Here is a 24,937-nt window from a genome sequence, read left to right as displayed (position 1 = left end):
CCATATTATGACTTCAGTACAAATAATTTACAAATTCTTCATAGTCTTAGTAGTCGTTAATTCCTATTTTAGCACTTCCATTAAAACACTTCATTATATATATTCACTATGTGCCCATACACTTGCTAACATTAATTTCCCTCATGGGAACTTGGTTCTGAAATCTAAATGATGAAAATTAGATGCAAAAATGTAATGCAATTTAAAACTCAACAATTCATAGACATAGTTTTGTATTCTATTGGTTCAGAAGCTCTCCTGGAACAAGGTTTTATGCAGTTGGTGATAAAGCTTTCCATATTTCAGAAGAAGCCTAGGTTCTTGGTGGCAAAAGAAGAGCTTACAAAGCACACAAAGAACATGGGCATCAGCATATTCTGTCCACAAATTAGATATGAAAGCACTGTATGTTTTCATTCAAAAACCTCAGCTTGGCTGAGTTAAAAAATGCCTTCTTTAATACTGGAAATTGTGACAGAAGTACTCCGGGATGTTCCAAGTGTATCTGTGGTTCACCGCTCACATATTTACCAAGTTTAAAGCAAGGACTTTCATCATATGAAACCTATATTTACGCTCTAATAGTGATGTCAAAAATAGCATTACATGATCTATTTCTGAGATTCACTCTTGTCTTTTAACAATCACCTTTGTCAGTGCATTAAACTACTAAAAGCCATCAGAAAATGTCTCTATGTGATTGGAAATCATTCGCAGGAACTTAGTCTTTTGACTGAAAGCGCTATCCACTCCTATTGGGACCTCAGAGAGAGTGAAGGACCTTATGTTAGCATGAAGCTAACAAGCCCTTTGTACTAACAGAACTAACTTGGTAGAAATATAATGATCTGATAAACAAAGATAGCTGCTTCTTTTTTTTTTTTTTTTTTGTTAAATTCAGGTTCCTCATTTTAGACACCTGAGCTTCAGAGGTCTTTTAAAACATAGTGGAGGTAAAATGACTAGACAACCAATAAGAACTAATTTGGAAGAGGCGGGATTCTTGGAGATGGGATCAGTTTTAGCAAAGGTAGCAGCAATTTAAAATATTTTTTGCAATAACTATTCCTAAAACTATTAACTCCAAATGAGTTCAGCCGTCTTCTTTTGTTCCTGCTAAGACTAATAAGTGGAGGATCCACTGGTTATGTGGTAGATAGAAGTAGTACAGATAATCGAACAGATGTTGAATACGGTTAATGTAAATTTGATTATAGCTGCTTTCCTTATTTTGAGATCACAGATGACATGGGGACAACAACATCAGTGCAGTTCTATTGTCTGGATCCTATTTGCAGAAGAGCTTATCTCACTTTGTTTCACAAGCCTTAGCTGACATAAAAGCTGTGGGTAAATAAAAAAACCCAGCAGGCTAAGAGACAGCCATTCCCACTGAAGAATCTCTTCCTTCAGTGACCTATATTTATATATAAAGGCAGTACAGTGCTAATTCTACCCCTGAAATGTGGACTGGGAAATATTTCCAACAAATACATTATTCTTCTCCTTTCAACATTCCACTGTGAATGCCTTGGGATACTATGCTTTGTACCAGCACCCCTGTGGTAATATGCCCTGCTATTTCAAAAAATGCTTAGATACTTTTTCACTTGTACTCATAGCTCACACTTGCGACTGATGATGAAAATCCACAATAAACTGCAAACTACACTTCTATGAGTACTGCTGAACACATCTGGCTTTCTGAGCTCCTGCTTACTGAACTAGGCATGGTACATGGATTCTGGTAGTTTGTGAAATCTCACAAGCACATAAAATTACAGTGACCTGATTTTTTAAGAGTTTTTTTTTTTCTTTTTACCACAGTAGTTGGCCTATGTCTCGTTCCCTCTAAATAGACTACATTTCATTGTGCTGGAAATAGCCCTATGGATTAATGATAGGTTTCCTCAATGACTTCTGTCAGAGCTAACTGCTTGTGGGCTTCACCCTCACCACTACATCTTCTGCTTTCCTTCCCCTGCTTGCTCTTAACCACTGACTCCATCCTTCTCATTCCATGCTCACTACGTTACCATTAGGCTCTTTCCTCTAAACTTTACCCAAAACCTAGCCAAAATATGTGACTCACTCATGTCTGGAGTGTCTCTCTGATAGATTAAAGCACTGAAATAAACTTCTTGAGATAGTGCCTCTGGAGAGTCTTGGGACTCCTTTTCAGAAAAAGCAGTGGCTCAGCTGATCTTGTTGGCCATGCTTCATGAAAAATCATCTGCCCCCTAAACTATTCAACAAACCATGCCGAATGAGCTCATTATGCCTCTGGCTCCCAGATTTTGTGCCAATCCATACAGTCTCTTCTTCCTCTTCAGTGGGTAACTAAGCTTTACTATGTAAATATTTTTTCTTTACTCTTCTTCAGTTCTTCTCCTAAACTTTCTGTTGATTTCCTGTCACATAACTGTAGCTAGACTCAATACTCTGCAAGGAGGATTACCAGTGGAAGCAGTTAAGAAAAATTAAAATGAAAAACTTTGTTATCTTTTCTGCTGCAGAAAGCTGTGAACTGTGCAAGGAGAGATTTATGCAGTAAAACTTAAGTGCCTATTCAGTAATCAGTTGAAGCAGGAATATACAGTAATGTATCTTTGTCCAGCCAAGGAACCGCCATTCTCTGCAAATTAAAACTTACAAAAAAGCAAGCAGGTATTAAGCTATACTTCTCTAATAGGATTTTTATAGTCCAATTTCCTCTCTATAGTTTACAAAAACTTATAGAGAACTTTCCTTTTTAGTAATTGCTGTCTCCATTCTAGGGTTCATCTCACCTAATTTAGACATCTATAGTGTGGATGTTGGTGTCTGAACTAACTACCTTTTAAAGCAAAGAAACAGGCTCTTCCAGGTGTGATTTACCGTAATGTTATGTAGCTTTCTGGACACTCATCTCCAGGGTATTACAGATGTGGACCTAGAAGAACGTAGAAGCTTTCTGCACTTTCTGACTATAGAGGGATAAGGTAAGCTGACTCATATTTGCATAAGCAAAAAAAGACTTTTGAAAACGCAATGAAGTCAATACCATTGCAGGTTAACGGCATTATGGTTGCAGAGCTAGTTCTGCACAGATAGGACTGAGAAGTAGTATAACTACTTCAAAGCAGAGCAGAGTCTGAGCTAACAAGCCTTGCCAGTTCTGCGCTAAACATATTTGGACGTCTTTGGGGCACATTTCTAAACCTGAGAATACCGCAGGACACATGCAAAAGCCTGACTTCATAGAGTAAGCATGGATTCAGTAGCTCTTTAATTCCAGCACAGGAGCAGGCTTGACACTGAGGTGTGTCAGCACCACCTTAGACAATGCTTCTCATCCTGCACGAGCTTTTTAGTTGGATGCAATGCTACACAACGTCCAGCACCAGCTAAGTACACCTTTCTTGGCCAGGGAACTCTCCAGCAAAGAATCCCTATCAATTCGTTGGAAGATCCATCATTACAACTGCTGGTAAATAAATAATTTCTAAACATCCAAAAAAAAAAATTATAAAATGATTTTTCAATATCTCAGAGTGTTAAAAGTTCCTGTTTTCAGGGAACTTTATGGTTTATTCTTTCAAAGTTCCATCAAAACAGGAATTACATTCTTTCCGAAATTCTTTTCTAAACTGCTGGTACCAGGCTACCTTAGCTCTGTTGTTCAAAGACAAGAGCTTCTGCATGTGGTGGAAGGAGCTGATATTACATAATACAAATACTGTGCACCATCACATAAAGGTATTGGCTGAGCAGAAAACTACTGCCACTTCCTTTCAGCACTCAATACCATATTTCACACATTTTATTTCACTATAGGTTTTTTTACGCAATACCACACAACCATACAACAGCTGAAGTCAGAAGGGACCTCCGGCAGTCCCTAGTCCTACCTCCCTGCTCAGAGCCGGGTCAACTGGAACAGATTGCTCAGGGCTTTCTGAGCCCTGCTTAGTCCAGATATTTTGAATATCTCTAAGGATGCAGACTCCACAGCCTCTCTGGGTAACCTGTTCCAGTTGACTACCCTCATACCAAAAAAAGATTTTTTTTCTTACTTTTAAATCAAATTTCCTGTTTTTCAGTAGGTGCCCATTGTGGGTCGTCCTTTCCCCTCCCACCAGGTATTTATACATGTTGATAAAATCCCCCAAAACCTTCTCTTCACCAGGCTAAATAATCCCAGCTCCCTCCAGCTCTCCAGATTATGTTAAATGCTTCAAATCTTTAATCAACTTAATTATATCACTGATATAATATATCACTGATAAGTTTAGCAAAGAGTCTGGGGCATGCACCTTTGATTCTTCCCTTTTTATCACAGGAATAGAATGCCTCATTTGAATTTTTATGATTGCTTTCTACTTTTCAATATTTTTTAAAGGCAATATCTAAATTTTGTAACAAAACTCAAGTACCAAGTAATGGAAATCAAAAAAATTTTATAAGCAAAAAATTCTAGAGAATTCTAGAATTCTCACACTTAAAAAAAATAGTTTTATCTTAAAAAAGTTTCAAAACATGAAGCTGCAATTTTCCCCAGTTTTGCATCTGCCATTTTGGAATTCTGTTTTTTTCTGGTTTTGAATTCTGTTCTCTTTTTTGATGGCTTTATTTAGTTTTTGCAGAGGGAAAAAGAAATCAACATATCTAGAACTGCTTTTTCAATAAATTATTATCACAAAGTAGCATTAAGCCTTCTAGCTACCTGATGTAAAAATAAGGGTAGCACATTTTGTGTTATGGAAAAAAGACACTAGATGCCAAGAATACAACTTACAAGCAAATTCAGGAAAGTACTTAAAATGATCCGGAGAATGCATAATGGACCGGGTGATATAAACCCGCATTTGGTAGTTATGAAACGGACTTAGGTACCCAAACACAGTTGTTTCTTTATGTCCTTTGGATGATCTCATCGTTAATACGAGAAAACACTAGCAAGTAACCAGTAAATAGTATCTATGACAAACTCATCTTCTGGCCTTGTTGTACCATCATCACGACTTCTTCTTTCTTGGAAATGGCTAAAAGATCCTTAGACCCATAAATAATCTTCCACATTTTAATTCTTCCAAAATAAATGTATTTGCCAGGAGGTCAAGTTCCTGAACATGTGTACTCCAATTTAATTTAACTTATTAGAGATAACGTGGTGACAAAAATATCAGTGTTTCAGGTCCACTGATACTGCTTAACAGAACACATACCTAACTTCACTTTTCCTTAAATCAAAAAATAATTAACAATGTAGCAAACACAGGAATGTTGAGGGTTCAGAAAATATTTTACAGTTTGTGTCCATATCTGGATGTGACTAAGGCTATTACATTCTACAGTTGAACTCTTTTTGAGTGTATGTATAAGATTATGACTGGAAGGAGTTAAATTATAGAGTTCCTCTTCCTGACTATCTATACACATGAATCAGTGTGTTTCAATAAGCTGTAAAAACAGAATCATATATCTCCATTTTCAGCTACTTTAGAGAATGCTTGGTAAAAAACTTTAAATCAAAATAATATATTTATTTACATAGTACATACTAAATTTTTAAATGTATGTTAACAGTAAGCCCTTCAATCTTTAAATATAAACAGCAAAAAGTGATTCCATAAATAAGAAATAACAAAACATCAGAGGTTTCCAGATTACTTCAAGCGCTACATCTCTATAGGTCTTGAAAGAATATGTTAATATTTAGCTCAATCAAATAATCAGAGGAACAACCGTACATGAATTCAAACACAGTCAGTTTAATAGTAAAATTTAGAAGATTCCATTTGACAGCTGTTCCAAAGACTGCACACTAACCAATTATTTTTTTTTAATTTTAAATATCACTGTCATATTTGGCCATGCGAAATCAAAACAGCACTGACAAATCTTCTTTTGAGAAATGAGTTATAGTATTAACGTAATGCAAATTAGTTTTGCCTTCAGCAATTGATGGAGTTACCAAAGCTTCCATTTAAAGAAAAAAGATTTATACAGGTATTTACATGAATTTCATTAGCATTCCATTATGCGTATGTGACAACAATATTAGTATTATTCTGAGACTTGAAGTACTATGTCTATATCACATTTCAGCATGTTGATCTGTATGTCACTATAAATTAACAGCAATATTATCAGGAAGACAGATGAGGCTCCTTCCTCAAGAGGAAATCACAGAGGGTATGAATGATACATCCAGTCATTGTAATATTCATGACTGGATATTTTTTCTTTTATGTTTATAAAGAGCTGTGTGGCAGCATGGGACCCCAGTGCTTCAAGCACAGCGGTTTGGGCTGCTGCTGTTTAATGCACAACAGATCACCCCTTGGCACCTGAGAAGATCTAAGCAAACCTGCCATTGAGTGACTTGAGCCGAGAACTGCGAGAGAAGTTTAAGAAGCAGTTAGGAGAAAATGCCTTTGTTCACATAGTTAGGAAAAAAAATTAATGTAAGAATAAGATAAGAAATGAATGAAACAAAAAATGTTGAAAATGCATATTCCTCTTAATTACATCCTATATAAACATTTGTAGTGAATTCCTCTTAATTACATCCTGTATAAACATTTGCCTTTACATTTTCAAAAATTCTCATACATTCATTATTCCTTAAGTGCTGAATCCCAAAATAACTGCAAAGCTCAAATCTGGAGTTGGAACGCAGTCCTACTGCCCCCTTCTGTCCTGACTGCTGAAGACTGAGCTGTCTGTGGAAGAGGAACAGAGATTATCTGCACTTGCTTTGCATTTGAAAGCCCAGAAATGAGGCTCAGGAACACATATCAAGAAGTTGCCTCTGCTTCAGTCAGTTATACTTGTATTGATTGAGCACAAAAGGAACATAACAAACCACGAAATACCCCTCATGAAGATGGAGTTACACATTGACAAATAAATTAACTGATGTTTGGATTTAACCTGCTTAACTTTAAGTATCTAAATGAATTAGGTTAGTCACCCTTCAGCTGCTTCTCTATCCTACGGTCTATATCTCGATAATCTATGGGAAAAGGCAGCTATTTCCAGCACAAGACTCAGCATCGACTTGAAGTGAACCACTCTCAGATTTCTCTCTCTCCCTCTCTCTTTCTCTTTCTCCAAACCACAGAAATAAGTCAGGTTGATTGGTGATTTTTTTTTTTTTTAAATGAAACAGCACTTCAGTATGGTATCTAAAATATTGCGAATGAATCAGAATTTGGGATTAGGAGATCCAGAACCACTGGCTATCTCCGAAAGATGAAACAAGTGACTGGGAACCTAAACATTAAGTTAACTTTGGAGAGACTTATGCTTTAGACACTTGCTGAAACCTGTATTTGGACACAGACTTTTTCACTTGAAGTACTACACTAGAAAGTGCCATAAAACTAGGATTAAATTGCAGGATTAATTTTCTAAACAATTTATCCAATTTCCTTGTATTTTATTATTAAGAGCAACACTCAAAAGTTTGTGCCACTGAAATAAAAACTTTTGTTCAACACATGACCTACAGATGGAGAAAGTTTAGTCTTTCTTCTTTTGCGTTACACTGTCCAGGATAAGCTCAGGTAAAGGCATTTTCATCCTTCTTACACATCAAAATCATGATTCATCTACACTTTCAGTTTGATTTGCTCTTTAGTGGGGTGTAACTTCTCTGTGACTTCTGTCAAGAGGCTAAAAGCAATCGACTAAATAAAATTTGACAAAACCAGGGCTGGTTACATTTGCTCTTTTACAAGGAATACATTCAATGAAGGGATCTTCTTTACTCTTTCATCTCTTATTTTGACTGATAATCAATTAGATTCATTTTTGATTTTGCCTAAAGAAAAAAAGGCTATTATGAGGCCATTCAAGCTTCTGCAAGGTACTCCCACGCACTGAGTAGTATAGAAGTGCAAATTTAAACTTATCAATCGTGGTATGCTTGGCAGCTACACACAGGAAATTTTCTGAATGGTGTTAGTGTGGATTCACACATTTTGTAATTCCTAAGGCAACACAAAGTATACTTTTCAAATTGCTTAGTATCCTTCTGCTGAGTTTGGACATAGGCTTTTGTGAGGTTTACTGCAGAAAGGGCTACATGTCTTTGGATTTCAATGTTTTCCAGCTGGTCTAAGTGTACTACTCCTGGCTTTTTGGACATGTGCTTGCTCTCTCACTGAAAAAGACCAGTTGCCTTCTTGGGAACCTTTAGAACAACTCAGCAAAAGAGCTGCCTAAGGCAACTCGGACACCCTAGAGCGCTAGTTTGTTCCAAATCAGGCTGAAACAGTTATGCTTGAAATATCTCCTAGTGTTTTTCTGAAAAATGAAGAGAGAAGAAGAATCGCTTGGTCCGTGGAAAATCAAATAACACTGCAGGTCTAGCAAAAAGACTCTGTAGGCTGTATCGTTAAAAGATATCTAATTCTGAAGATGGAGCAGAAATTGACCAATGACCACATGGTTCTCACAAGTTACGGACGGCTTTAGCAGCCTCTCCTCTCCAAATACCCAGGTTTTGGGGGAGCTTTAAAATGTGGTGGCCTGAATATTGAGAGTATTTTTTTTATGATACTGGAATTACAGCTGATCAAAAACACAATAAAGAGCTTGTACCTACATTTGAGGATTTTTATACCACTTAACCTCGGAACAACAAAACAAATATATATATGTTGGCAACAGCTCTGAGGTTGCTGTTGAGTATTAGTTAAATTATGATATCATTAGACACAACCAGAAAAGGATTTCTACTCAAGATACTAATCTTGCACAAGTCTGATCTAAGACTATAAAGAGATAACCACACACATGGTCAGAAAAGGTCTATGATTCCTCTTCCTATGTGCCAAAACAAGCATCTTTGTATTAGCTTGTTTAGCCTTCACACAAACCCTTCCTGCTCAGTATTTACAGACTGTTTGACTCCTACCCACCATCTGGCCCAGGCTTGTGCCAAATTCCAGAAACTTTTTTTCAGAAAAAACGAATGCAAATGCATGCACCCTTTCAGAAGATAATACGCTACTTGCTTACCAGCTATACTCATTATCCAACATTTAGGCCTCAGTATTTTTTCATGTAGGTCATCAGAGTGGGATTTAGCTCAGGTATTAAAATACTTAGGTCAATTCAGATCTGTGAATTCAGGTGTCTGTCTACCTCTGAGCATCTTGCAAGTCTGTCTAAAAGGTGTCTAAATTGCAATTTCATTTTATATCTTTAGCCTACTGCATTTTTCTAGACATGAACCAATACAGTGGAAAAGGTAAAAGAGAAAAGACAACTATTCATTATAAAGAAAACTAGGCTTTCACATATTAAATAAGATCTATAGGATCTTACCATAACATTCCTTTCATAATGTTCGTGCTCTTTCTCAAAATCTATTACAAAGCCATTTAAAGACCAAATAAATGTGAGGTCTAACGTGGGATCATGGGATGCAATGCATTGCATGGTAGCGTTCTCTCCAACGGTGACATCAACATTCAATGGAGCTAAAATAATCCTTGTAGCCTCTGTGAAGTTAACAGCAAACATGGGAAATTCCAATAAATAAGTGTTTAACCAAATGTAAACCCAGATCCATAACTATTTGATTGTAAATTAAATCGTTTCCCCAAACTCTGGTTTGCATGTTATTCATGCAACTATATTTCAAAGACTAAACTAAAGAGAACAAACCAAACGTTTTTACAACAGACATGCCGAACTTCTACTTAGCTGTTCTTTTAAAATGGCTATATTTCACTCACTCTCTGGACCATATTACTGACTATGCAAAACCATTTGTATTCATTGATAATCTCTCAGGTAGATGACCTGATCAATCTTATGTCAATTGTTGTGTAGTTTCCTTTTTTTTAAATAATAATATTTCTTACTTTTTAAATCCTGTCTCTTTAACGAATGGAAAGTTCTGCACAGTTGTCGGGCTGAGTCAGAGGTTTCCATTAGAGCTCTGCAGAGACTAAGATCTTAATGTATTTAGAGAGAGCAATATTAAGCATGTATAACAAACCATGCTGATAGCTATATGTGGAAATGAAAGAGGAAAGAGTAGAATAAAAGGAAGGAAGCTGTATACACCCCACCAATGCAGCTAATCATTACAGAAACAAAAAAAGGCAGAGACCTCACGATGCTTCCTAGATATTTTGGTATGTGCATCTAATTCATATGGCAAATTACCAACACTGCTTTGGAAGCGACTCACTGGATCACTGAGACCTCCTCCTTTTCTGTCAAATACAATCGTGAAATAAAAACCCATGGAATATCTACTTGTCATATCTTGACATACAATATCTTCCCCACAGATACAAGAGTGGGAGTAAGGTACTAAAACTTGGAAGGTAATGAACCACAAGAAAAGAGCTATTGCCACTAGTTAGGATCTAGTTTCTAGTAGAGTAGTTGTTATGCAAAACTCTCAGATGCTCCCAGGTAGCACACTACACCCCCACCATACACAGGACAGTAACAATTCCAAACGAACCCAATATTTCTTGTCAGTCTGACTTAGAGAAAAAACTTCCCCCCAGATCCTAGCCTAGCAATCCAAAACCTTTTTAATCCTTAGCATATGAGTATGGCACAACAATTGGATATCTGAGAATGCAATATCTCATAGTGCATCACAGTAATCTGTTCACATCTGATCTCTAAATTCCTAGCTATGAGAACATGCCTTAGGATGCCCTGACAGAAGGAGGTATTGCATTCTAACGTTGTGGCTGTACGTTCAGTACTTGGCTCTATCATCTGTAATTTTCTAGAAGTTGACATGCTATCAGCCTAAGGAGATCCTGAAACAGTGAGCTAGAGGCAGTGAACAAACAGCTTGTGGAAAAAAACATCAGTTTGCAATGCCTGTCAGCTTTAGCTTTAACTTTTCTATTTCCTGTAGTCCTTAGCAATGTATGAGAAATTTTATGGGCCACACACAAAGTGCTTGAAAACACTGTTTTCAAAGCATTCTTAGTCAGCCATCATCCTTGTCCTCAATGTGAAATTAATTTTGAAATATGCCATCTGACCCTTCTGTTTCTGCTGTGAGATCAAGGGAGGCATCTTAGTCTTCCAATGCTCCTTTTTAGAGGAACCGCAGCAGAATACTGTAGAATTTAAAAATGCTTTACAACTAGTTTATACAGTTTATAAACACATTTTAAGTGTTTCATCATGAGGTCTTATTATGCCAAAGTTCTTCCTGATTGTAGAAAGTACGGTGTGACCGTTAAGGGGTTGTATAGATTTAATCTTTCAAAATAATTGAATGGCTGAGTGTAGTATTTAGACACATAAAACTGAAAAAGATGACAAAAAGTAACTGCAAACATTAAATGAATCTGATTAATCAAAATAAAATCTTATAATACCCTCTCATTTGGTATAATAAAGCAGTCATAAAAATGCTTTCATATGACTTGCTGATATCGATTAATTTTTACATTATTACCCTAATACTGTGGTATTGTGTTGCGACATCCAGCATGATTTCTGGAACACACTTAAAAATATATGTTTAATAAATGATTCTGCTACTATCAGTGAGACTTCTGGATGCTTGCTAAGCATAACCGTTCATGAATGCCATCTTTCCTATCTATATTCAACAGAGATTTAATTATTTGACATCATATTTAAAATACACAATTAAGGATATCAGTATTCAATCAGTAAATATTAGTACTCCAAAAAGAAGGGAATAGAGTAGTGCAATTATATGACTATATGCCTCTACCTCACAAATTTAACTACAGCACTTTCAGTCTTGTAAGTCTCAGCTCCCTCCATCAAAAAAAAAGAGAAAAATTAAGGAAGAGTCCTATTTCTCTGAGTCATGGTCCCAGAATCATGGCTTCATTCCTCTGTCTGAGCCAAGCTAAGCTGAGTGATTGCATCAAAATGTACTATATGAGTTGATGGATCAAATTTTATAATCTCTTACAGAAGGATAAACACTTAAAACAGTCTCTGAATTGGTGCAAATATACACAGTTTCTACTGAGATGCGTGCTTTAAAAGCCACAATTCATCCTTTAATGAGCAATCAAATTAGAAAAGAAAGATATAAATTGGCTTGCAGAAGCAGTGCACGCTGGGACAAAGCCTAGTGATTTTGAGTTAAGGGATACTTTCGGAAATAAATTAATTTAGAAGTTTACCTGTCATTTCTAGAGTACCAGTGCTATTAGCTTTTCCTCGGTTATTTTCTGCAAAACATGTGTAGCGACCTTCATCCAGCTTTGTAATGTTGATAATTTCCAGGCTCCCGTCATCCCAAATATGTATGCTATTGCAAATGTAAAAAATATAGCAAGAGAAGTTAGGGATTTATATCAGAAAGCAATACTTTCTGTAGGAATTGTAGTAAGTTAAAAGATCACAAATATCTCTTACAAGCTGATGTCTAACTATTGCATTTATAAACACTACCATAGTCAGAAGCATTTAAATAGATTGTGGTATCGTTAAATGGCTCACACTGTTGGAGCAAGAGAGTACATTTTCATTTATTACTAGTCATTCTTATATTTTTCCTACAGTTTTGTGAAACATGAACAATGCACCAAATATACCTGTTAAAGTTGGGTGCCATTAGCTTTTTGCATCCACACTGTTAGTAACGTTTTGGCATCTTTTTCTTGAAATTATACATCTAATTAATTCTGAAGAGTGGCTTCCAATATTTTAATATACAAAATTAATTACAACATGGTTTAGGAGAAGACCATTAGGTTACTTTTCATTGAGGACTTATACTAGAAGTGAAATCTTGCTTACCTGTGATGAATAGAAATGTTATAATGAAATGAATCTCCATCTAACTTCTTCCAGCACAGGCCCCTTTCAAAACCATATTCTGATATTAATTTCAGTGCCTTTCTTCAAGTAATATTGATTTATGGATTAGATGAGGGTATCAGATGTTAGCAACATATATTATTATATAACATAACCAATATATATGTTTGCTAACATTAGCAAAAAGGAATTGTAGTATTGTTTAGAGACTTCCCTCAGGGACAAGGGCAGTGGCACAGTACAGAAAATAAAGTCAGGAAAACTGAATTCTAATTCAAGCATTATAGAGCTAATTGGCTTCTCATAAATACTAAACCAGCCACACTTACCCACTTTCTTATCTGCGTGGCTAGACTGGGGTTCCTCTTCATAAGATGTTGCACAAATATGAGAAATAAATGCTGTATGCACAGATAAGTCACATTTTATCATGTGACTGTTCCCCCTAAAATGCATGAAGAAGGTTTGGAATGGGAAGTGAAATTCAAGTCTCCTCCTCCCCAGGGAGGGCGTTCATCACCAGGTCACAGAGTAAAGTGCAATCACAGTCTGGAATATCCGATTCTCTTCTGCTAAACAATTGGTTTGAAATAAGAGACGGAGAGGGTTCCCTGCTAGCTCAGAACAAGACTTCGGCTTGGCAAAACACTCTGGTACTCTTCTGTGAAAAGCAGTAGATTTGCATTTCCCAGTCCAAAAAAAGAAGCCAACCAGGTTTATCCCGTACTGGGGAAGGACCTCTTACCATCTGAAGAAGCAGGGCTTAAGACATCTCCGATCCCTCACATTTTGCTATTGACCAGGCTAGGTGGTTAGAGGGCAGAAAGTTTTAGATCCCATTCTTAAGCATCCAACTATTCCAATGCAGTTGTATAAGGTTCCTTGGCACTTAACATGGACTTCTGGCTTCTGTGCTGAGACTGCTTAAAATATAGGCACTATTCTAGGATTATGCCTACTATCGAAAAAAAAAAAACCCTCTCAGCTGTGTCAGAGACAGAGCAGAGACAGCAGGGGAGCTAAGGACTGCTCTTTAGGGGTCTGGTTTGGAGATTTACTAACAAAATGGATTTCTTAGATATTCTGCATCGGCTGTTAGAATCATAACGAAATAATATTAGTCAATTCCTTGGGCAATCATGTGGAATAAATGTGACAATTTAGTATTAACTCCGTCCCATCCACTCTACAGCTGCCAGGGGCGTTCTGCTTCAGTGCTCAGCCTGTCAGCATAAAGGACAGCTTCACGTTGCCTTACTATTCTCCTGCTTCTGAAGCCTGCAAAAGTAAGAACTAGCCTGCAGGATAAATACAAACATAAGGCAGCATTTTTAAGAACCACAGTGTCCACTAACAATCAATACTAACCGGCTCCCATTTACGAGCAATTCTGTTCCTTTGCTCCATGAGAATTTTGGCTTAGGAGCAGCTTTAGGCTTGCATTCAATTATTACACGGCCCCCTTTAGCTGCTAGGATTTTCTTCTTCATAGGGTTCAGTTCAAAAGTAGGAGGTGAAGCTGAAGGGAAAAATTAGCACACAAGCATTGCTGTTAGTGACTTTTGTGCAGAATATAGTTTGTTTGCAACATTAAGACTAAGGTAAATGACAGAACTATTGATTGTATACAAATTTCCATTATTCAGACAATTGAGAAAAATATTAATGATATAGAAATGCAGTGAGCAGCAGATGGTGCTCTAAAATAAACAGGAAAAAATATTATATAGTTCTATGCCTTGTTACATCAGAGGTTTCTTTCTGTTGATTTCTGAATCTCTGTCTAAGTTTAATCTATCAAGATCAAACCCACTGAAATCAATCAAAAGCTCTTCCCTCTCAGAGCCTTTTTGACTAGACCTAATAAAATTTAGATTCCTAGAGCTCAACTTCTGTAAAAATTCAGCTTGCTCACTCAGTCATACTTTCAAATAATAGCTGGTTTTACTTTTAAGTGGTTCTAAACACCGCCTAGCAACTTTAAGATGTTCCCTTCTTCCTCCTTGCAGTTTTCTGTTTCACCAACTGCTCTGTCAAATCCTTAGGCACGCTCTGTACAAGAGCAATGACAAATGACTGAAGTAAGCACCACACAGATGTACCCGAGGTCAGACCTCGGCTTATTAATTTTCTCTTTACTTTTAACTGAATACAAGACAAAATGCCTTCAATTATTTTGCATTTTTGTATTCCATCATTGTTAACGATGCCAGCAAAGACGTGCACAGCTTGGGGAAATACAGCTATCAGTTAATCACAGCAGTACAGAGAAAAACTCTGATAGACATCCGCATCTTACTGACACTGAAGTTTAAAAATGTGCATGCAAACAGTGCTAAATTCTGAGTAAACCGGGCTGGTAGTGAGCAAATCACAATGGAAGAAGGATTGTTTTGCAGTGGGTTGCTGAAGTCAAGAATAGTTCAGCTGTTAGGAGAGTCTGGAGGCAGGAGTGAGTTGGAAAGAACCTAGGGTAACTACCACAGGGAAATTCCCTACGAAAGTCATGTCCATGTCATATGGTCAATGTATCCGCTATAATGACATCAGTAGAAAGGTGAGAAATTGTTTTAAGTCTGAGCACTCTGGATCTGAAAATATAAGTTTCTACTACAGGATGGTAGTTTGTAAAAAATACTGGATTAATAACTATATGTAGCCACCAAATGGGACAGCTATATTGCAGATGCATTGCAGCTTGTCTTAAAGGATTATAGAAGGCAAGGGGAGGGGCGACAGTGAAGATGAAGAGCTTTTAAAGTCTGGTGAAAGAAAGTGTACACTAACTGACAGCATGGCTTCCAGAAAAGCAGAGCTTGCCCAACAGAGGAGTGTAGGTGAGCAAAAAAGAAAACATTTCTCAACCAGTTTCGCAAGCTTGACTGGTCAGTCAGCAACTCTATGCCCTTCAAATCTTCTCTACTTTAGCAATTCTCTCTGTGCTAACAGCAGCAAGCAAGCATTAGAAAATATCCAGTAAATAGTCTCCATAAACTAATAACTTGATTCTTCAGCTCACTGCCAAACCCAACTAGAGAGCCTCATCTCACCTAGATTCAGTTAGGGTTCTTAACTTTATTATTCCAATAATATATTATCAAACAATGCTTGCAAATATGACTACTATCTTACTCAAAACTGAAATCATATATAAAAACAATCAATCTCACTAACCCACAATCTTCAGTTCAGCATTTGCATAAATAATGCCATGTGTGTTTTCTGCTATACATTGATACATGCCAGCATCTTCAAAGGTCAGACTTTGTATTCTTAGTTCACCTTTCCGGAACTGAAACATAAAATCAATAAAATTGTAAGACTTTCACTTAGACTACGTATGTTATAGGATTCATACCCATCCACAGTTCTTCACTTTCTTTTCTAATGACAGTGTTCAGAAAAGAGTCCCTCACATAACATCAAGGCACTGACGAGATTTTATTTTCTCCTTGTTACATATCGGTCTTTGTGGCAATATGTTCACCTTCTTACCTCAAAGAAAGAAAGATTGCATGTTGATCTTTATGTTTTTGGAAAAATCATAGCTGAGTGACACTTTGTAGTCACCTAGACATCTCAGCTCAGTCCATTGTTACCATACCAATTCACACATTACTGACTGAGAACTAATAAACAAGAAGTCAAATTTGCTTTATTCACATTAGCTTTGTTTTGCCATGTCCCAAGTTTGGTATGTTATATTTTATGTACATTATTTTGCAACAATAGTAAAAGGTCAATCCAAGTCCTCGTGGGATGAACAGGAAAATTTCAAGATTCCACTGGGAAATAGTATGGACCACTTGTTTATACAAAGAAAAAATACCTGGTAAGTCAAAATAAGTACCAGATCCATTTCTAAAAAGATATTTACAAATGAGCAAAATGTGATGGATATTATGTAAACTACAAATAGATGTCAATTAGTTTTTGAAAAACCATGTTACTAAATTCTCTTTTCTTGTGAAAATTAGGCTGAAATCCTTTAATCCTGTGTATGAGTCAATCAGAGTGCCTAAAGTAGTGGAAGATTAAAAGAATACGATGGATCTGAAGAAAGATTAGATTAAAAAAAAATATTTCCTTTACTGTTTTATTTAAAAAATTTATATATTTTCTTCAAGGAATCTTTTCATGCTACATGAAATGCCAATTTAATAATTACATTTGATTCATAAACAAGCTATATTCTCAAGGCAATTCAAATATTTTTGCTAATTTCCATTTGGAAATCTTCTCATAATTTCAATACACAGCACAATCTTCTGGGGTATTACTGGAGAACTACATTGCTTTCTGCTATCCAGTATGTAGATTTTGTCAGTGAAAGCCAAGTTCAGTGGGGACGTTCACATAATTGCTTGTTAAATTACTTGTTTGCAATAACTATAGAAGCTAGAAAATAGCATTGTTTTTTTCTGGTTTAATCCATGTGGCAGATGACAAGATCTCTGTTCTCTTTCCAACTTCTCACATTTTTCTTCAGATACATAACCAAATATTGTCTTTTTTCTATCTGCATGTCAAGATCAGTGTCACCAAGGCTCAGCAGAAGTAGTGTTATGTCTTCTATTTTGTTGATTCTTTAATAGCTCATCATACAGGATAAGCAATGGATATTAAACACATTGTTGAAATGCCTGGATTGAAAAATAACTTGATTTAAAAAAAAACAGAGCAATAAACTTAAATTATCAAATGCCATTTAAAAGAATTGAATTTTGCAATATTCTGTAACCAAAACGTGAAAATTAGTATCATATAGGAACACCATGAATCATTTTAAAATGAATCTTTCTTCTCATGTCTTCAGTGATTCCATTTTGTTTTACATGTTTAAAAACATATTCATGTTCAATGTGGTGATAAGGAGTCTTTTCAGAGGGAAGTTGATGACAGTATTTTATCTAGAGAGAACAGCATTTATTTAAAAAGGACTGGACAAAAAGAGATCTCCACATCTTAAACGTGGTCAAATGGCAAGCTCAGAAGTCAGAGCTAAATATTAAATAGTGTAAGGAAATATATTCCAAAATCAAAGAGGAGTTTGAGATAAATGTTTAAAAAATAGATTTAACTTTCCAATGCAACTGGAATCAGAGAAGATTTGTATCTTTATAGTTTATAATTTTTTAAAAATCTTTTCATAATGCACGCTTCAAAAAATCATTTCCATTAGCTAATAACCAACAAATACTTCACTATCTATAGTGATATACTTACTGAGGCACCATTTTTCAACCATCTAATTGTTGGAATAGGCTTGCCTGTAGCTACACAAGGCCAGTAGAGGTCACTGCCTATATCCTTTTCCGTATCATTGATATGTTCCACCCACTCTGGAGATGCTAAAGAATAAAAACACACGATGCCTTGTAAATATATCAGAGATATATTTAATTAACATTATGCTGTATTAATTCCACTGCTTTTTCCAAGATACTTAAGAGGTCACAAAGACTAATAATGGTAGCTTAGCAATATATCAATATACCAGTATAAGCAAGACTGAAGTTCAGATGTTTGTGCGTTACCACATTGTCCGCACATTAAGAGTCATTTTTAATGGGAAGATAATAGGGAATTGAAATAATGATTCATGAATGTCCAAAGATACAAGGTATTATCACTTATACTGACCTGCAGGTTATACTATGTGTAAATCATGCAGTATAACCACAAAAACGATAAATGATATAAAATTGTGCAAAATCACAACGTACTGAATGTACTGAAAGTGTTTCCAAGAAAACGTTCTCTTCACCTAGTGAAGATACTTAAGAAATTAACACTGAAAATGTTCCAGCATTATTGCTTTTACTAAGCAAATTCATCTATTTATTAGCTTTACATATAACAAGCAGTGACAACTTTCCCATAGCGGTTTTGACGTTATCCTACTGAAGTTCAAACACTTAACTGAGGATCTTAACTCAGGACGTGTTCTGCACTGTCAGTGGAAAGGGAGAGAAATGTTCTGAAGGTAATTCAGATGTTATGTAGGAAGCCACAGTTGGGTGGCATAAGTCTTAGTCAGGGAGTCAGGTTGCTTGGGAACATGCCCCTATGGGAAATAAGGCACAATACTTTGGTCCCTCATTCACCCAAATGCATGAAGGGAAAGGACAAAGACTGTCAGAATAAAGACGTGACTGTAGCTGAGAAGAGACAGTGGACAGATAGAAAAAACAAATAAAATGAGGATACAAGAAAACATAATAAACCTAACGATCTCTTTTTCTTCCCAGCAGTTTCTTTTTTTCTTCCTGGCAGTTCTTTCAGTTCAAATATTCTAATTAAATAATTTCCACTATGCATAATTATATTAATGCTAACACACATTGCTGTTAAGGTGTATATTCAGCTATCATAACTGTCTAAGCCAAGCAGCTGCTCAATTAATACACGAATGTTACGCCTGGCATCCAATGCATGGCTTTTGATTTTGTTTATTAACTCCAATAGAAGTGTGTCAAGATGATGCAATGAGTCAGCACTGACATTAAGTGTGAAAACAGATACTTCCAACATAACAAAAAGCAACACAACTAGTGAAGGACAAAATTGTTCTACTTACCTTGCACATAAACTCTTGCCTGATGTTTATCTTTTCCTTTATAGTTTTCAGCTTCACATTCATAAAGTCCTTCATCTTCATACTGAATATTGAAGATCTTAAGAACTGCACCAGACATGCTTATCTCAGCCGTGGCTGGCATGGGTTCAAGGTATTTACTCCACCTGAGTTCAGGAACCGGACTTGAAAAGGTACAATGAAGTACAAATCAGCAAGTTCAAGAACTGGTTGTTAAATTGGAGACTACAGAAAAGTATTTGCTAATGAAATGTATATTTTCCTTCCCCGAAAAATATGAAAGCAAACAGTGCTCTACAATTATTTTAAAATACACTTACTTTCCAAGAGCAAAACACTCCAGCGTCACATTTTGCCCCAGGAGTGCATAGGTGTCCTTGAACTTCACCTTGATATCAGCAGGATATACTTTTGCACCTAACATTAAAAAAAAGATTCTCAGAAATGCCTAGCAGAAATGAATACCGCAATTATAACTTCCACAGTTCTGGAAAACCTTTCTTAAAATTCCAGACAAAATTCTTTTTTACAATGCATAATTGTCTGGCCAGATCCATGAAGTTTGAATTAGTATTAAACTTTTAACAATAAGGCAGAATTGTTTTACTCATTCTTTGGAGAGAAATGCTTAACATTTTCTATAGCACAATTCTTTAACATAAACTAATTTATTTGCATTTTAAGTGTGATGATTTCCTGTGCCTGCGGGCAATCAAAAGCCTGAGCCTCTCTTTTCCAGTCTATTTGCCAGATTCTTTTAGTGGATAGAATACTGTCAATAATTTATTACTGATGGTAAGAAGGAACTAGAGCCAGCCAAATATACTGCTTAATGAGGGTAGAGGGCCAGAAATCCATGTGGTGACAGTATGCAATCAAATCCACCTACTGGTGATCTCTGTAGGACTCCTCTTGGTACCACTAGATGAAGAACTTAGTGTGGGCATCGGCCAAGGAAAAGCAGGACAAAGATCTATGCTCTCTAATTATCCAAATTCAGTCACAGTTCTTCACTGTAATATAGGAAATCTAACAGATAAAAGGGTCACTGAAATTCCAATGATCTCCAGTTCAAGAGACCCCAAGGCACTTGCAGTCTGAAGTGGCAAGGCAAGAGAGAACCTGGTTACCATTTGGAAAAGACAGAGCTTTGATGAAGAATGGCGGAGAATAATCTAACAACACAGAACTGAATAGGTAGCTCAGGGGATTGGCCCATGAGACATACAGACCTTAGGCCACTACTGCATAGGAGGTTTCAATAGGGGAAAAAGTATTTTCCATTTTCATGGGGTATTTCCTGGAAACATTTTAATTCCTGAAGGTGTATCAACTTTCTCATAAAGCTTCTGCTTTCCACTCATACCCTTTTGAACCAATGCCAAGACCAGAAAAGATATGAAAGGTTTGGGGGTGAGTATAGAGGGTTTATAGGAGCAGACAGGGAAAACTGTTCTCAATGATATAAAAGGAATTTTGTGAATGAATCAATGGAGATTTCTTTCACAGAGTTTTCACCGTGATTAGGAATGATTTGGGCCTTTGTATATGGAACACTAAAAAACATCTGTGCAGTAGCCATTCTGCAACGCTGGTTTATGACTTGCCATATGATTCTTCTCACACAGCTAAAAATATTGTCATGAATGAGGAAAAACAAAATACAAATAATTAGAACATTACATGTAGGCGGTATTTCCAATAAATACTTACGATCTGATTGCGGAATAAGTGGAATGAATTTACTGAATACACTCTTTGCTATTGAAGGGCTTGACACAAAACATGAATAATTGCCCTTATCTGATGCTTCTACATTAGCAATGTAGAGATTGCCGTTCGTCTGTGACACAAATCGTCGTTTGTCCAAAGCGATGAATACTGGGAACTCATTTAGAAGCCAGCGATAACTGAGATCATCTGGAGGAAAATATTTTCTAGTTAATATTAGAAAACAATAGTAATACTGCTGGTACTTAAGCCATGGTAGACTCTCCACATATAAATTACTTCCCTTTGATTTCTAGCTTATAAATCTTTTATTCAGGAAAGACAGTTATACGAGATAGAATATACATATCTCAGTAGCCAGCCAGTAGCCGTCTACACTGAACACCAGGGCACTACTTCCAGTAGTCTAGATTTGTCCAGATCACTGGTGATGTGATTATAGTGACCATGGCTGCCTTTGGGTCCGGCCTTTCCACAAGAGCTAGAGTCAGGGTGGAGAGGGGACGTGCAGCTGGGTCTCACACTCACGCAACTGGGAAGCTGAGAAGTCTGTGTCAGTCTTGTGACTTAGACATGACCTTAGAGTATTGTAGCTAGAAGTAAGTTTCAGCTCCTCTCACAAGATTAGTTGTGATACTTAGATGCAAAATAGGAAAACCAAAATGTTATCTCGTATTACAACTAATGTGCAATGACAGAGATGCTAACAGCCCAGTTCACCCCTCGTGATGGAACTGGAGATGCTGGAGGTTAAGGGCATGATCCCTGTAGAGTTCTTCTGTAGCTAATGCTGCAAGAAAGGCACTTCCAGAGTGAAATTCATCTCATCTCTGATCCTCTGGGGATCCCTATTGATGTTCCATGAATTTAACGGGAGTCCACGGCCATGTCTACTGCGGTAACGTGGAATGAAGCTGGGCCTTGTCCAATGCCAGTAGAAAGTCTGGGATGACACAGTGACACATACTCAGGTCTGTTGAAGGGTAAGCCAAGCCTCCCCTCCATTATCCAGATCAGTTTTAGTCATGTTATTTGTGAGATGCAAAACTGTTTGCAAATTCAAAAATATCCTTTACCTAAGTTCAACTACAAGCATATATTCAAAAGAAGCCTAACCTGGTGATTCTCAAGCTGCATAAGAGTTACACTTTATATAAATTTTATCTGAGTCACAAGCGAGGCCTATACTCCACAAGCCCCCGACAGAAACACAGCCATAGGTTTGGAGAAATAATTTTTAAAGAATGGACACATTTAAACAGTTCAGTTCATTTACTGAATGGGTTATTTAATCTTCCCAGGATTAAATATATCCAAGACAAAAACTACCTCAGGCTATGTTTAAGATTTGTCTTAGGTCTAGTAAGTGAAAAGTGATCCGGACAATTTCCTGTTTGTTGGCTGCTTGTCAAATAGAAGAAGTAGCTGCACCACTCAAGTTAGGTATATTTATGCCCTTCTTACTGTAGGCATACTCTTATCTGTTGCAAATGCCACCAATATTTTGTTCCATTTAGCTTAAATGACACTTTTAAAAATAAACATTCCTTTTTCTTCTACTCTCAAGTAGTTGAAAATGAAGCACTTTGGACAAATTACCTGGGTAATGGTAAGGAGGCTCACACAGAAGCACTGCTCCAACACCTTCTCGCACTTTAACCTCATAGCGCTCCTCAGGTGGAAAGGGATCCAGGTCTAGTTTAAAAACAAAGGGGAAGGAAAACTATTTTTTCACTACCTTAAAATTGTTTTTATCATTTCAGCCCTGTAGAGATGAATACAGACATACAATAACGTTGGGCAGATACCCGTGGACCCATAAGGTCCATTTTGCTTGTTTTAATAAGGGCATTACGATGTTCAGTGGGTTTCTTACAATATTTTACTCCCCATAATTGCAAATGCCAGCAAGGAAAAAAAGTAGTGAGGATTGTATTGCTGATAGTAGGCAGAAAAGCTACATTTGAAGAAGGAATCCCAGTAAGAGAAAGGGTCTTAGGTTATCTTTCAACTGGTTATCTTCCAAAATGCCAGTTTAATTCTTTACTGTAGCTTAAAGTGGCTTCTCTGAAATGACATGGCTGCCCTCACTGACAGCTCCAGCAGCCAAGGACTGGTAAACAGCGAGTACAGACACATTTCTTGTGCTAGGGCTTGGGACAGAAGTGGCTCAGATCTCATGGGAAACCCTAGCTGAGTCTATTTAAACCAACTTGCACACAGCAAGGAAAAGAGGCTACCATAAGAGAGTAAAGAAATACGTCCTTCATAGAGCTGCATATCATCGCACAGACCTTGGAAGAACAGTAATGGTATCTGGAATGATAAGACAATGGTTGCATGTCATGATTTTATTACTTTAAAGAATAACCTTCAGTCAGGCAATATCTACACTTTGCTTTTTCTTACCATTCTGATTTTGTCTATCTAGTCTGAAATTAAACTATAAACATCTTGAGGCAGAGAATGCCTCTTGTGAAGCATCTGCACATCACCATGTACAGTGAGAACAAAGAGCTCCTGACTGGAATCTCGTTCTAAATGCTACTTCAGTATAAATAACAGTGCAGTAAGAGCAAAGTGTACAACCTATGAATGCAATATTTTTATATTTTTAGATGGCCTGCAGCTACCTTTGCCCTCTACTAAATTCTCAAGGCTGTGAAAATTGTCTGGCCCTGGGATCTAATTAAAACTTAAGTTCAAGAGTAGTCAGCCAGAAATAATACAGAAAAAACAGCACAAAGCTACATGCAAAAAGAGATTAAGTAGAAAATAGAGACTATTCACCACTGTAAATGGCAATGTACAGTTAGATAGATCGAGAAGACACTTTGCATTATGTAAAAACAATTAATTTCTTAACTTCATAACAAATAGGCAGAGATAAATCTATAAACCTAACAGATGCAATAACATACACTTGGTAAATATGGAACAGGTAAAAGATTCCCCCAAGGCCAGTCACAGCTGTCAGACCTCAATGACTGTATCAATCTAGGAAGAGAATGTCATTACTCTTTGTTAAATATATGAAGATAACTCTAGGAGAGTTATGTCAGTGTCCACTGAAAGACATCTCTCCCATCTTCTGAAAAGCTAATATTTCTTCTGCTCAGACAGACCAGAAGATAATATGGATCTTTCCAGTGACTGACCGGATCTTTTAATTAGATAGTACATAGGCATCCTAGTGGACCTTTCTAAGGACTTATTAGTATTCAATATAATTTTACTCTGTCTTTTAACACAATGGATGTATACAGTTGGCCACAACTAGCTCACAATTAATTTGACCAAATTTTATTTACTATAGAAGAAAGTGAATCTATCACACTGAATTAGTAAGGATTAGCTACTTGTCCAGGCACGTTTCCAATCAAATTCAAGGAAGTTCCTGGCAGAGTCTGCAATACCTCAATTCATATAAAACCTACAGTAGTTTGAGTAGATTCTCATTCCGTTTGTCAGCATGCACCTTACTAGACAACCACTTTCCCTCTTTAAAACATTTTCTGATCTTTCCCCTAAATCCATCATCTTGCAAAGTTGCCAGTATTTTTCATCTGTGCTTTCACTGGAACAAGTTGGTATTTAAAATCTGTTACAGAAACCAGAAATGTTCAAAATGATAATCATTAGCAATAAATTTGTTGTTAATTTGATAGTGCCTTGCATATGGATAGTGAAGGGTTTGAGGAAAATAAAAGCTATCACTGCTTTTAAATTATTTTAGTTATTTCCAGATTATATTTTATGTCTAGACGTTTTATTTATAGTGTTCTTTGAGTAAGCTTTTAAAGTTTAGCACCATCACTA

The 24,937-nt window shown here is 36.6% G+C and overlaps 1 protein-coding gene across 6 annotated transcripts in view; it reads right to left on the bottom strand.

Annotated features, from left to right (window-relative positions):
* The window catches only part of CNTN1 (contactin 1), a 260,640-nt gene that overhangs the window by 55,852 nt on the left and 179,851 nt on the right, over positions 1-24,937 (bottom strand). For all 6 annotated transcript variants that reach the window (XM_068933516.1, XM_068933522.1, XM_068933528.1 and 3 more), the window contains 9 exons: positions 22,718-22,813; positions 21,101-21,307; positions 19,708-19,804; positions 19,370-19,551; positions 18,016-18,140; positions 15,964-16,081; positions 14,158-14,308; positions 12,150-12,277; positions 9,322-9,497 (listed from right to left, as the gene is read on the bottom strand). In XM_068933516.1, the coding sequence (XP_068789617.1) occupies positions 9,322-9,497; positions 12,150-12,277; positions 14,158-14,308; positions 15,964-16,081; positions 18,016-18,140; positions 19,370-19,551; positions 19,708-19,804; positions 21,101-21,307; positions 22,718-22,813 (1,280 nt within the window). The remainder of the gene's footprint in view (positions 1-9,321; positions 9,498-12,149; positions 12,278-14,157; positions 14,309-15,963; positions 16,082-18,015; positions 18,141-19,369; positions 19,552-19,707; positions 19,805-21,100; positions 21,308-22,717; positions 22,814-24,937) is intronic.

This window comes from Struthio camelus, chromosome 1 (genome assembly GCF_040807025.1).
Source record: "Struthio camelus isolate bStrCam1 chromosome 1, bStrCam1.hap1, whole genome shotgun sequence".
Lineage (NCBI taxonomy): Eukaryota > Metazoa > Chordata > Aves > Struthioniformes > Struthionidae > Struthio > Struthio camelus.
This window is presented reverse-complemented; position numbering and strand designations above follow the sequence as displayed.